This window comes from Coffea arabica, chromosome 7c, assembly GCF_036785885.1.
Source record: "Coffea arabica cultivar ET-39 chromosome 7c, Coffea Arabica ET-39 HiFi, whole genome shotgun sequence".
Taxonomy (NCBI): domain Eukaryota; kingdom Viridiplantae; phylum Streptophyta; class Magnoliopsida; order Gentianales; family Rubiaceae; genus Coffea; species Coffea arabica.
The window spans coordinates 13,784,950-13,800,409 of NC_092322.1; the positions used below are offsets into that span (position 1 = coordinate 13,784,950).

A 15,460-nucleotide genomic window follows, 5' to 3' on the forward strand; every position below is an offset into this window, starting at 1 on the left:
GAGGATTCAGGCAATTTAACCTTTACTTTTTGTAGATCATGCATCATGTTCATTGCATAAAATATTTGATAAAGGAGAACCACCTGAAAATATGTTGGAATTATAGAATATTTGTTCCTTGGAATCCAATTAAACAAACAAGAAGCATCTATATATGAGTATGCGTGTGGAATAGGTGAATTAAAGCAACAATGAAAGATTATATATTTCTTAGCAGGAAATGTAAGTCTAGCATGGGAATGCAGTTGTAAAATTCTCGTTTGTTCATAGTACATTTCAGCTTAAACATGATTCACGCACAAAAACAGCTCTTGAGTTGCAAAATATTGTGATGTTAGTGCTGAACTTGAAGAACTTATCCAATAAATTTGAAAAAGAAAAGACTAGACATCAAGCAGGTATGATGACCCATTCCTGGTAAACTCAGGTTAACCAGCAAATTTTAGTCATGTACCAATTGTGAAAGATATGCAAAAGTTCATTGTGTTCGAGTAAGCAAACATTATAATTGATCTTATAAAAACAGGGTCATGAATCCTTCTTTTGGGACCCTTGGAAAAGGGCTGTCAAGTTTACCTCGTAACTACTAATTATGGAAATCATTGTCGATTAAGGTAATTTAAAATAGAAGCATTAGCAAAGGCATTTTTACTACTTTTTAGACTTTTTGGGTGGCCCCTCGGAGTCCAAGCAAAGCTGCTTACTCACCACAGGCCTACCAATAGTAAGGCCACAAGCCCCTCTCCACTTCTATATAAGCCTCTTATTTCACCTGCAAATGGAACATGATTCATCAAAAGATCACAGCAAAAGAATTGAGTGAAAAATCAACAGAAGAAGAAACCAATCATTGATTTCAACTCTCAAACCATCATACTATAAGCCCTTAAATAATGGAAGGCAAGAAACCTTATTTAGCTGTTGTGATCATACACATATTGTACACTGGCATGTTCTTGCTTTCCAAGGCTGCATTAGATGGTGGTATCAGTACATATGTGTTCGTCTTCTACAGACAAGCTGCTGCAACAATCTTCTTAGCTCCCATAGCTTTCTTCCTCGAATGGTATGATCTAAATTCTCCATCTTTATAAACTAGCCCTCTTTACTTTCGAAGTTTAAAGAAATTTGAAATAACCATTGCAACTTTCATGTCCATTTTTTGCTTTGATGAACCTGTAGGAAAACTGCACCACCACTATCTTTTGGGACATTTATCAAGATTTTTATGCTTTCCCTATTTGGGTAAGTCCATTTTGTGAAGGCCATTTGATTCTTCTTACTAGTCAAGAACCCTGAGTTTCTCTTTTTTTTTTTCGTTTTTTTTTAATGATTTCCTCGATTCTTAACGTACATTAATTGATGAAATTCATGTCGATCTGCTGTATAACTCAGGATCACAATGAGCTTGGATGTCAATACTCTGGCTCTTAAGTACACATCTGCATCACTGGCTGCTGCAACTACGAATACACTTCCAGTTATTACTTTTTTCCTTGCACTTCTATGCAGGTAAAAGATTGCAACAACATGAACAAAAAAGTATTTGATGATCTCATTGCTTTAAAGGGGTTTGTTGTTTGAAAGATTCATGTAGCAATTAAGCATGATTGGAAATTCATGGTCATGGCTTAATCCTAGGAATTATAAGTAGTATCATTAGGTCTGACTAAATGGTTGATTCCTGATCTATGAAAATAAACTAAAATAAGGTAGAATAAATACCCTTAGTATTTTATGCACTAAAAAGTGATCCCATGATGGAATTATGCGTAATGCTTCATTTTATTATTTGGATGGAATTGTGAATGCCGGAAAGCGTAAGAAATATAGCCCACCTTAAGTCTTTCAAAATATGCATGCTTAAAGTTATTGACAGATACTACTATGTGCTTGACAATTCTAATACAGCTGCGTTGAAAAAAAAAAATTTTAATTTAAGACTTTTGAATAATAGGCCTTTTAGTTATTTGTTGTGCTACCCGGATCAAGGCTTCTGGTGACAGCGCAATACAGTGTGGAGAATAGTATAACAGATATAGATGCTAACATAGCAAATCTAGATACTGATATAAAACACAATAAATTTTTGATACCTCCAATTTTAAGGTATCAAAAAATTTGTTGTGTTTTGTATTAATATCTACATTCGTTATGTTAATATCTACGCTGATTGTATTAGTGTCTACATTGTACCGTATCGTCATCAATGATGGCGACAGCATCCCTGATCCCTGCTACCTCTAGTGTTCTTGCCAAACTTTTGCCTAAAGGCAGCGAACAGGCTAAGGATTTTGCAATCACAAAACTTTTCAGGCTAGTCTGTGGCTTATCAGAACTGATAAATGGGATAGGTAAATATTAGAATTTTTTTTATGAAAAATCTTTCCACATCTTGATTCTGAAGGATGCTAATGTTTTACCCTGTGCCTTAAATTTTGTAAATGCATAGCATGGTCAGCCATGTGAAATAGAAACTTGAACATTGGGAAAAAGAAAAATCACAGTACTTTCTTTATTGACAATTCAACTTCTCACTGTGGTTTCTTCTTTTCACTTCAGGCCCACAAATGTAATCCTACTTTAGAAAGATAAGACATATAGCATGATTTAAGACATGAGAAATTTATGAAAAAGATGCTTCCCAAACCGAATTCAATTGGAGAGGACAATCGCCAAATAACCAAAAAATTAAGTACAAAAAGTTAAATAGCATATTCCTGCATGGACAATCTCCATTATCTTCTCCATTAATTGCCCCCTGAAAAAATAAAAGTGGAAAGTTATATAGCATATTCCTGCATGTTTATATTTAATGATTAAACCCCACAAATTCAACAGTTGGTACCCTTGATCCTTTTGACAATTTTTAAATCTTTTTTTCCCTCAAGATGCTGAGGTACTATGTTTGAGTACATAACAAATTTACCCTCATGTGTTTTTTTTTTTTTTGAAAATTGGAGTGACCAAATAACTATCAGATACAAGTAAAAATTACTGAAATTTTGAAATAGAAGGCACTATTTTCATAAGCACATCCATCTAGATATTTCTACTTTCTTTTCGCTCTACCTTTCTTTATTTTCTTTCATCTCTGATGTGAAATAAATTACTCAACCTCCTTTTACATGGAAAAAGCGAAGTGGAATTCATTATAGGTATTCAGTTCAAAAAGTATTTCACTCAATCAAATCAAAGTAGGGCACGAGTTGGATAGAGATACCAGAAATATCATCCTTTTGAAATTATCGCCTAACATTGATTTCGGTAACTAACGAATCAATGAAATTGTGTTCAATAATTTATAGTAGGCCCTTGACATGATATTCATGCGGACTGTCAAATTCAGAACTACTTAATCATGCTAATCAAATTGAGGGAGGGTCCTAATCTTATTCAAAACATATGTCATATGCTTATCTATTTAACGTGTAGAGGTTCGCACCATAGAAACAATTCCCTCCATTCATATAGGTGTTCATATAGTGGGATGAACGCAAACATAAAGTTAAGATTCCTGGTGCTTAGCCCTAAATTCAATACACTAGATAAATCTCTGATGTGAAATAATTTGGTTTCAAATAGAATATGGATTACAGTTCATAGTTTTAAACTCGTGCAGAATGGAAAGCGTAAAGCTGAAGACTATTCCTGGAATTGTTAAAGTTGCTGGAATAGCAATTTGCTTAGGAGGAGCAGCAACCATTGCCTTCTTTAAGGGCCCTTACTTGAGATTATTGGTCCACCATCACTTGTTCAATAGCCACAGCCAGGAAAACCAGGAACAAGTCCCTTCTAGCACCACCTGGATAAAGGGCGTATTTCTGATGGTTCTTTCCAATGTATTTTGGAGCATGTGGCTTGTATTTCAGGTAAAAAGTAATATCCCTCATAAATCATTCACCCTTTAATGTTTTCAATGATTCTTACTTCGCATAATTAATGTTAATTTTAGACATTTTGTACTCTAAAATAACCAATTACGGTCGTCACATAACACCGGTCCTTGGAAATCGTTATGAATCCTTGAAAATCTAACTCCATGAAAGACCATGTATATAGAAGGGGAAATGCTTTAGCATCATCAAGATTAGCAGGAGTATGGTCCAATTATTCAGCACTCATAGACAGAAAAGTTCGCAGAATGTCATATGCACATTCATTGTTTATTTATTGCGAGATTGCAGCCGGTATGGATGTATATATCATGTCATATCTTTGATTGGAAACAGGGCCTAATTCTGAAAAGCTACCCTTCAAAGCTTCTCTGCACAGCCCTTCAATGCTTCCTCAGCACCATTCAGTCATTCATTATCGCTATCGCTTTGGTAAGAGATCCAAATGAATGGAAGCTTGGATGGAATGTCAGACTGATATCCGTTGCATACTGTGTAAGCCTCAACAATTAGAAATGTTTGGATCTTTTTTTTTTTACACAATCAGTATAAAAAGTTCTTTATATGAGTTGATTTAGATACACGACAGATAATCTTTATTCAATCTTGAAACTCTCTTTCGTTACATGTGTTACACATCTAAAACGTGCCCAAATAAGCACATATTCATACTGTCAATATAAAAAAAATTTAACACAAAATATATTAGATGATTATAAGTTTAATTAACAAGAACATGTGAACAGGGAATTGTGGTTACTGGGGTAACCTTTTACTTACAAGCTTGGGTGATTGAGAAGAAAGGGCCAGTATTTCTGGCCGTTACAACTCCACTGGTGCTGGTATTTACAATTTGTTCCTCAGCAGTCCTCCTGGGGGAGATTATCAGCTTAGGAAGGTATTTTACTTGAACTGCTCTGGTTTTTAATATGAATTTAAATTTCTTAGTTTTTTTTTTCTTATGAAATTCAATGGTCACATTTCTCTGAATTTGATGAAATTCCTGTGGCTGAGGGATGAATGTCTAAATATTTCAGGATCGTATTTTTGCATATTCCAGCAAAATGATGACCTCTTGCTAATCATTTTTATTAACTTGCAAGTAAAATATACATTTTTTCCAGTGTTCTTGGAGGATTATTGCTGGTTCTTGGGCTTTACTGTGTGCTATGGGGAAAGACTAAGGAGCAAAGGAAGGAAAATGAGACTTGGGCTTCAGATTCCACACAAAAACCATACACTGCAGCAAAGGATGAAAGACCACAGGGAACCACTCCCAATCAATTGTATGCTGAGAATCCTTGCTCATGGGTTTGATTGCAGTTTGCAAGGCCAATCATAGTACGAATTGGTTATGGCTGAGAAGACAAGTCAACTTACTCCAGAGCAAGTTCTTGACAAAGAAATATAAAAATTTTTCCAGAGGATATTCTTGCTTTATAGGAGATTAATTATTTGTATACCTCGAACAATTATTTTGAAGGGTTATTAGCCTGGTGTTGAATAATGACCAAAAGTTCCATCTTTTATCTCTCTTGAATTAAGGAGCCTTATGCCTTAAAGAGGTCCGTAAAAGCATGGTACGGACAGTGTGGGGCCACTCGGAACCACCGCGTCCCCTTGTCAAAGCTTTTACCGAGACAGAGTAGGGGATGGATGAAAGAAAAGTCCGCAAATTAAGGATCGGATGACTTCTCTCCTCTTTGCTGGCATACAAATATTTTGGTCCTTCAAAGGGAACACAATTTCAAGAAATTTTTTAGAATCTAATAAGTTCTTTTCAACTATTAGGCCAAGTCAAGAAAGAACTAGTGTTTTTTTTTTTTTCAACAAACGAAGAAAGAACTAGTGTTTGAATAGCAAGTTATTTGGGCATAATTTTTTTGGTTGCATTATGAACATGTGTCCCAATTATCTTATTCGTTTTTGCCAGTCATTTTTTTTTTAATCTCCCTTTTCCTTCTCACTTCTTAAATCACACACTTCTCCTGCTGAAAAAAATGAAAAATAAAAAAAGGCTTACTTTTTATCTCGTATACACAAAAATTCTATAATATTATTCTAAACAAATTCTTCCAAATAGATACATCATTGGGATGAGTAATGATGGATTTATTATGAGATGAGAGAAATCTAAAGTACTAAAGAGAAACCAACGATCAAAATAAATTAAATGTTTCCCACATTATACAACTTCAACAAATCAATGAAGAGTACTCAGGCGAGAGAGATAATATTAAAAGATTGGATCAGGATATCTAATCTCTACTCTCTGGAGATAAAATTGAAATAAATGATTGGTTAACAGCTGTTGAAGGATATCATTCATGTTCATCATGGTAGTCATTCTTTCCGAACAGGCATATACATAACACAAAAAAGTATTCTTGATGAAATACGAGAGAGAAAAATTAACTAGCAGTCTTTTTTATCTCCTTTATGTGAAAGAAACATCAACCAGTAAAGGAAATCAGACAACTCAGACATACGGCCGAAATGAAGGAAAATCAAAGGTGCAAGTAATGTTAATCAACTTCTTATATAACCTGGGATAAATCTTTTATAAATTATATCAGTGTTAAATTCTTCATGTAAGTTGTCTTTGTCACATTTACTGATGCTCTCAAACGTATAAACCAAGAAAACTTTTGCATAAGAAAAATCTAACAATATAAGTAAATCAAGCCAACATTATTAAAAAAAAAAAAGGTAAATCAAGTCAAAAACTTAAATACTTCCATCAGAAATATAATTCAGCCTGCATTTTCTTCTTCCTTTAGTATTATCTCCTTCATTTCTGGACGATTTACTGGACTTTTTTTTCCCTTTTTCCCTGTCTCGATTTTGTCCTACTTTTCCTGAGTAAATCATCAGTAGGTAATCTTCGTGAAGTAATAGCAAAACCAAGTTTGTCCTTTACGCTATACCTAAATATCCATACGGTTATCCAATCTGTATTTTCACGCAAACCAATAGGATAATTCTTGACAAAATCATTCCACTTTTCAGTTAGAACATGAGCATTTTTCCAGCACTTGAACTTCATTGCGTATTCTTTGCCATCCGAGTCATATACAGTCACAGATATCCCCTCAAGAAGATTGTCTTCAGGATTCAGCATCGGAATCAAGGCAGATTTTACATAATCTGTGCACAATTTTAGTCTGTTTTGACTCTTCTTCAGGTCAGTTTTTGTCAATTGCTTCTCAAAAGGCTTGCTACATTTTCCAATTAATCCCTCCAGGCACTTGACTGGTGGCAATTCAGGGAGGATAATACCATCTGCTCCCGTTCCAATTTCAGGCCATTTAAAACCTTTACTGCAATTTTGCAAGGCATTATCTCTACATGGAGGCTCTGATGATCGGGCATTATCATGATTTCTTATACAAATTCTGGACACGCTGTTACGAGCCCAATTGGTTTTATAATTTTCTAAGATCTCCTTCTTCATGTTATACAAATCTTTACCTGTTTGACAATCTAACTTTTGAATCTTAAAAGAGCTAAGGCACAATGCTGCTTCACCATCTATCTTTTGTGCTTCAAAGTCAATCTCATAAGGGATAACTGTTGATTTGCTTGCTCGTGAATTTCTACTTCTCACCATGATTGCTTGGATTTATAAATCCTGGATTGTCAAGCTGTGGCTGATTCCTAAGAGAAAATTAAAAAAAAGACACACTATGTTGCAAGGGAAAAAATTTCCTGTTCAAAAAGAATGCCAATTAAGAAGGAAGTTAGTGTAGTACTCTTGCCAATATTTATTCTTGAGTTTTTTGAGATGGCTTAGGCTGTGTAATCCTACAATTGCATCAGTTTTTGGATAAAAATAAAACAAATTCCATATGCTTAACGGCTTATGGTTTAACTTACACACACACACCAAGTAATAATGAATTTGGGGAAGGAAACGCAGCCCAGAACTCAAAAGAAAGATGGAACAATGGACTGAAGAATTGAAGTTTTATGCTTCCAATTTGGCCATGGAACTATTTGGTACTGTTGTAACTATTGAAAATAATTCGCATATGCTCTTATGTACTATTATCATTGTATAAATGTATTAAAAACTAAAATTTTAGTGAAACATTATGGTTTTTTCTCAATAATTGATCTATGCAGTGGGAATCCTAACTTATAAGAATAAACAGTAAATAGATTATAAAATCTGATCAGTTATACTGAGCAAAAGTAACATGAACCCTCAATCAGAGACAAAATAAAAGCAAGAACAGAATTAAGGAAAAATTATAACAAAAGAAGAAGAAGAAAAGAATGGAGGCATTACCTTTCTTTTTTCCGTGGAGATATTTTTTGTTCGCTTTTTCCGTTTTCAACTTTTTTGTCAAGTCTGCCAATTCGGGAGGTCTGGGGATTATATGTAGAACAATATTTTTTTTCCTTGAAATATCTCTTAGATAATCCCATCTAATTTAATTTCTTCTTTCTTTTACACGGATGATGATCAAAACCCAACAAACGATTCTGATCTTGAGTTGTTGAAATAAGTAGACTCCTTTATTTGCTCGATTTTTTCTCACAAAAGTCCTATATGGAGTTCAATTAGTATTCAACTTGAACAAGTCTTCACTTTCTTGAAAAAGGGTAGACTTCTTATATTTTCTCACCCAAGCATTAGAGTCACAGTTGTTTTCTAACAAAGTCCCAAATACAGAACGAGATTCTAGATTTAAAACTGGATAATTTTGTATTTGTTATGACACAAAAAAAAATATTCCTGTAAGAGCAAGTGTAGCTAATTGTTGTATACAGTTGGATCTGACAGTGAAACCCAAGCAATCTAACCAAGACTTTCATTCACTTGCCACCACAAATCAAATGAAAATTATCCAAACTATAAGGGAATTATATATAACTTTTGAAATTACAAAGAGATTATGTAAAAAAAAAAAAAAAACACTAAATCACAGAGGAATAAAGTATAATTTACCCAAAAGTTTGTTAGTGATATCCATATTGCTGGTGAGCAATAGAAGTTTGATTACAAGTTAATTAAAACTTAGCAATACGATCCCAGGCATCTGGTGCTACCTAGTTATTGTCTATATCATTTGTTAATTCAGCGGACAACTATGTTTAGGTTTAGTCATTTAGGCCTGTTTTATCGGCCATCCGCAAGGGATTTTCTTCTCTGTCTTCCACCTCTCCTTGCTGGCGTTTGGCAACCTTATCTTCCTTCAGGTAGACCAAGAGAACAGGGATTGATGCAGGCCATAATATAGTTCTGGTTTTTGTTTTCACAACATTTGGTATATCCCTAAATAAGTTACTATTCCTATATATTAAGCAGCTGTTATATGTGAATAAAATTTAAGTGTATGACAAAGTTAAAAAAATGTATACGAAATCATTTAAGAATATTTCAACTCAACATAAAAGGATAACTAAATTCCTAGTGACAAGCTGAACTTGTCACGTTCCAAACATAAATTTCCTCGACTTAATTTGACCTCTCCACTTCTGTATAAACCTCTCATTTCACCTACAATTGGAACATGATTCATCAAAAGGTCATAGCAAAAGAATTGAGTGAAAAATCAACAGAAGAAGAAATCAATCATTGATTTCAACTCTCAAAGTCATCATACTATAAGCCCTTAAATAATGGAAGGCAAGAAACCTTATTTAGCTGTTGTGATCATACACATATTGTACACTGGCATGTTCTCGCTTTCCAAGGATGCATTAAATGGTGGTATGAGTACATGTGTTCGTCTTCTACAGACATGCTGCCGCAACAATCTTCTTAGCTCCCATAACTTTCTTCCTCGAATGGTTTGATTTTCACCATCTTTATAAATTAGCCATTCCTTTTTTTTTTTTTTTTTGAATTCTAAAGAATTTTGATATAATCTTCCCAACCTTCCTGCATATTTTTTGCATTGATGAACTTGTAGGAAAACTGCACCATCACTATCATTAATGACATTTATCAAGATTTTTATGCCCTTCCTATTCGGGTAAGTTCAATTTTGTGAAGGACTTTTGATTCTTCAATTTTGTGGCTAGAGTTGAGATCTTAAAAATTAGAAGTTCTAGGTTCAAATTCTCTATCTCCTCCACACTTCTTAAACTCCATCCCTCCCCTGCTTTTGGGGGGAGGGGGGAGGGGAGGAATGTCAATGCTCTGGCTCTTAAATACACATCTGCATCACTGGCTGCTGTAGCTACAAATACACTTCCAGTTATTACTTTTTTCCTTGCGCTTCTATTCAGGTAAAAGATTACACTAACATTAAAAAAAGGGTTATTATCACTTTACCCCCTTATCGTTTGATGCCACTATCAATTTCCCCCTTAACGTTATTTTTAGCCACTTTACTCCCAAGACTAACGATCAAACTTAACGGAATTTGTTAATTAAAGTCAAAAGACATGTTTAACTCTTAAAATTATTATCACTTTACCACCATAAACTATAGTCTCATTATCAATTTACCCCCTAGAGTTATTTTTTAAGCAATTTATCCTACCATCAAACCAACTTAGTAAGTTAAAAAACTTTAGAAGCCAATACCCTCTTCTTTGCATAATAAAAATAATATAAAATTTAGAGTGGCTCTTCCTCTTCTTAGTATCAAGAAAAAAAGTCAAAGAATTAATTTCTTTCTTCTAGGCAATCTTATTAATATTGAAAAAAAATAGAAAGATGGAGAGAGGGAGGGGAGAGGGAGAGAGAGAGCTCAATTCTTTTTTTAAAAATTACAAATAAGAAAGAATTGAATGCTTTTATTATTTAAAATTATTTCACTTTTCTATTTACTACCAAATTTCAATCCTAATCTCGATAATCTTAAAGTAATACGATAATGTTAGACTTTTCTTTATTTTCTTTCTTTGCAAAATTTAATTTTCTGTCTCCTTCTTTCCTATCTCTTTTTCTTTTTCGAGTATTAATAAGTGTAAAAAAAAGAAATTTGAGAAAACCTCTCTTAAAGTGAAAAAAAGAAAGAATAATCATTCCAACTTTTTTATTTTTAATTATGTATAAAAAGGATAAATATATTTTAAAATTTTTGACCATACTAGTTAGATTAACGATGAGGTAAAATGTCCAAAAAATAATGTTAGGAACTAAAGTGTTAAACGAATAAAGTGATAATAACAATGTAGTAATGCTATAAAATAAAAGGGTATTTTTGTCAAAAATTTCTTAACATGTTGAGTTCAATTACTTATGGAGGTAAAGTGATTAAAAGATAATGTTAGGGGATAAACCGACAGTAGTGATATAGTTTAAGGGGGTAAAGTGATAATAACCCTTAAAAAAGAGTATTTTTGAAAGATTTACATAGTAATTAAACAGGATTGGAAATTCATACCCTTAAACATTTATGGAATTGCATAATCTTTTGGATTGTAATGTACCATCTTGTGTAGGGATGGCAATGGGGGCGGGTGCCCGCGGGTGCCCGCCCCGCGGGGGGCTCTCGGGGCGGGGGTTGGGGCGGGGGGTGGGGCGGGGGCGGGGGGGAATTTTTCCCCCCCGCTTAGAAACGGGGCGGGGGGCGGGGGAGTATACCCCCGCCCCATCCCCCGCCCCGCCCCCCGCAAAACAAAAAAAAAATATAAAAAAATATATAATTATATATAACATGTAAGTTAATTAGTTCTAAATTTATGATAATGATATTATTAGTTAGATATACTATATAATGTATATTAGTTTATGTAATATAATTGATATAATCAATTATATGAATAATTCTACATGTCTACTAATAGAATTTATTAATTAGTTATACTAAATTTACTAATATATTTATACTAAATTTCTAATTACACTTAATAGAATAACACTTTTTTCTAAAAAAAAAGCACAAACACAATAATGAATTAGTGATTGCATTTGTACTAAATGTGAAAACTTGACTATTTTAGTTATATTTATTTCATCATATTGGATTGTATTCAAATAACTTTTGTTTGATTGTTTTTATGAGTTTCAATTGTAAAATTACAATGAATAATAATTTGATGATGTGTTGATATTTTAGTACTTGATTATTTATTAAAATTTAATTATAATAAAATTATATAATAAAATTTTATTAACCCCGCGGGGGCACCCGCGGGGGAAGCGGGGCGGGGGCGGGGGGAGCAGGAGGCGGGGGACGGGGCGGGGGACGGGGGGAACTAATAGGCAACGGGGCGGGGGACGGGGGAGGGGTCCCCCGCCCCAACCCCGCCCCGTTGCCATCCCTAATCTTGTGTCCACTATTGCCCTAAATCCTAAGACATGTTTATGACCCATGACCTGAATTTATTAAACGTGCATGGCAAATTATGTAATTTGGCTTCACATACAATATGAATTATAGTTTATATTTTTAACTCCGTGCCGACTGAAAAGTGTAAAGCTGCAGACTATCCCTGGAATTGTCAAAGTTGCTGGGGTAGCTATATGTTTCGGAGGAGCAGCAACTGTTGCCTTCTTTAAGGGCCTTTATTTGAGATTATTGGTCCAACATCACTTGTTCAAAAGCCACAGCCAAGAAGGCCAGGGTCAAGTCCCTTCTAGCACCACATGAATAAAGGGTGTATTTCTAATGCTTCTATCCAATGTATTTTGGAGCATTTGGCTTATATTTCCGGTAATAATAAGTAATATCCCTGATAAATTATTTTCCATTTTACACACTTAATGTTTTCAATGATTCCTACTTTGCATAATTAATGTTTATTTTAGACATCTTGTACTCTAAAATAACCAATTACGGTCGCATTGAACCTCAAACTTCGGTTTGGATAAGTTGCATCATAAAGTTTTCAACTCATTCCAAATTCCCATTGTTCATGAGCTATTAATGAATTAATACGAACTATATGCATCAATTATATCATGTCCATACAAAATTGAAGACAGAAATTTTATCATGTCATGTCTTTGATTGGAAACAGGGCCTAATTCTGAAAAGCTACCCTTCAAAGCTTCTCTGCACGGCCCTTCAATGCTTCCTCAGCACCATTCAGTCATTCATTATCGCTATCGCTTTGGTAAGAGATCCAAATGAATGGAAGCTTGGATGGAATGTCAGACTAATATCCGTTGCATACTCTGTAAGCCTCAACGAATTAGAAATGTTTGGATCAATTATTTTTCATTTTTTTTAACACTATCGGTATAAAAATTTCTTTATATGAGTTGATTTAGATGCCTGACATTTAATTACTATTCAAACTTGAAACTCTCTATTTTACATGTGTCGCGCATTTAAATATATTCAAATAAAGACATATTTATACTGTTAAAGTAGAAAAAATTACTCCAAAATATTTAGATGATTATAAGTTTAATTAACAAGAACCCGTGAACAGGGAATTGTTGTTGCTGGTGTAACCTTTTACTTACAAGCTTGGGTCATTGAGAAGAAAGGGCCAGTATTTCTGGCCGTTACACCTCCACTATTGCTGGTATTTACAATGTGTACTCAGCGTTCCTCTTGTGTTGGTTTTTGGGGGGGGGTGGGGGGATTATCAGCTTAGGAAGGTAGTTTACTTGAACTGCTTTGATTTGTAATACGAATTTAAATTTTTTTTTTTCTTATGAAATTCATTGTTCATTAGAGTCACATTGCTTTGAATTTGATGAAACGCTTAGGGTAAATTATCTTTTACCCCATTGTGGTTTAAAAACCTATATACAATCTCCTCATGATTTGAAGTTATTATTTTTTTTTTGTTAAAACTAACAATCAATATAAAAAGTTAAACTCAAACTGATAATTTACAAATTCACCCTGTCACTATTTTTTCTTCTTTTTTCTTTTTTCCTTTGCTTGCTCTCTCTCTCTCTCTCGAGGAAGAGAAAAGATGATTTTGAAAATCCATACTTTGGCCTATCAAATCTTAATTTTCTTCAAATACAAAAGAGATGGAAGGAAAATAATAAATAAATAAATAAGGTGGAAGGGAAATATAAAATAAATAAATGAGAAACAACAAATACCAAATCTTTTTTGACTACAAATATCATTATAAGTTTTTAAACCAAATCTCTAACGGTATTTTCTATTTCTTATTTATCTATTTTATTTCAATTTATTCTTGTTTATGTTTGGAGGCAAAAAATAGGCAATAAATGGGTAAATTTATCAATTTATTAGTTTGATTTTGACTTTGATTTTTTACTATTGACTATTTTTAATGAAAAACTAACAGTGATACATTTACCAAAACTACGAGGGCATTATATGTAATTTTTTAAATGATAGGAATATCAAACGATAGAGTGATAAAAAGTAATTTATTCAAACTCTTATGGCTGGGGGACAAATATATAAATATTTCAGGGTCATATATTTGCATATCCCAGCAAAATGATGACATCTTACTAATCATTTTTATTAAATTGCAAGCAAAATCTACATTTTTCCGGTGTTCGAGGAGGGTTCCTACGGGTTGTTGGGCTGTATTATGTATTAAAAGTCAAAGGAGGAAACCAAGGAAAAGGAGGATTGGGCTTCAGATTCCCCAAAAAAAACCATACAGGCATACACCACAGAAAAGGATGAAGCCCACAGGAGTGCACCCCAATCAATTGCTTGCTGAATCTGAAAGATGAGAATTCTTTCTCTTGGGTTTGATTGCAAGGGCTGTCATAGTTGGATTGGTCATGGCCTACTAGAAACATTAACGTCGTCCAAAGCAAGTTCTTGACATAGAAATGTACAAATTGTTACTTAAAATATTCTTGCTTTGTAAAATATTAGTTATTAATATACCTAAAATTATTTTTAAGAGTTATTACACTTACTGAATAACTATTTTTAAGGTTTGACATAATAACGAAAAACTACTATCCATTTCCTGTATTAGTTTTTTCTGATTTCCATTTTACTATTTTATGCTAATGATTTATTTGAATGACCACCCATTTTGCAGCACCATCCTGGCGAAATAGAACCCTTGCCACATTTTTTATCTTTGTTGAATCAAGGAGGATTTGAAGAAGTGTAAAGCACTATAAGGACAGCATACCAGTTAAAACAAACTTTATATAGTTCAAGAAGAGATTTAATGGACAGATTGGAGAATGGATTAAAGGGAACTCCATTAATTAAGGATCGAACATTCTCCTCTTTGCTGCTATACGATATTTTTGTTCTTAGTGAGTATACAATTTCAAGAAACTTTTGAAGAGTCTAGGTTCTTTTCAACTATTAATCAAATTAGGACAACTACAATTTCTTTAAGCATTAGGATGATGACTAATGAAATATTTATTAAGAGATGAAAGAAATCTAAAGCACTGAAGATAAACCAATGAATCAAAACAATTTAAATGCCAATCCCATCAAGCAACTTGGACAAATCAATGAAGAGTATTCATGAATCCGTGATGAAATCAAAATGAATTTATTGTTTAACAGTTGTTGAAGGATATCATTCATGTTGATCTTGGTAGTTATCTTTCATGTTATCAGGCATATATATTATATAAGACAAATAATATTCATGATGAAAAATGAGAGAGAAAAATTAATTGCCAGTCTCTTTGATCTCCTTTATGTGATAAGGAATATCGACTGACAGCTAGT

The 15,460-nt window shown here is 33.6% G+C and overlaps 1 protein-coding gene across 1 annotated transcript; it reads left to right on the forward strand.

Annotated features, from left to right (window-relative positions):
- Positions 1-706: 706 nt before the first annotated feature.
- LOC113698576 (WAT1-related protein At5g64700) lies at positions 707-5,425 on the forward strand. Its single transcript, XM_027218442.2, has 7 exons — positions 707-1,066; positions 1,183-1,245; positions 1,396-1,512; positions 3,623-3,872; positions 4,233-4,391; positions 4,643-4,794; positions 5,021-5,425. The coding sequence occupies exons 1-7, from the start codon at positions 894-896 to the stop codon at positions 5,211-5,213; spliced, it is 1,107 nt and encodes a 368-aa protein (XP_027074243.2). The 5' UTR covers positions 707-893; the 3' UTR covers positions 5,214-5,425.
- Positions 5,426-15,460: the final 10,035 nt, after the last annotated feature.

Excerpts from the sequence above, each read along its gene's own strand:
- LOC113698576 (XM_027218442.2), top strand. The coding sequence starts at position 894 with ATGGAAGGCAAGAAACCTTATTTAGCTGTTGTGATCATACACATATTG. Across the intron at positions 1,513-3,622 it reads TTCCTTGCACTTCTATGCAG|AATGGAAAGCGTAAAGCTGA; the intron begins GTAAAAGATTGC and ends AAACTCGTGCAG. Across the intron at positions 4,392-4,642 it reads TGATATCCGTTGCATACTGT|GGAATTGTGGTTACTGGGGT; the intron begins GTAAGCCTCAAC and ends ACATGTGAACAG.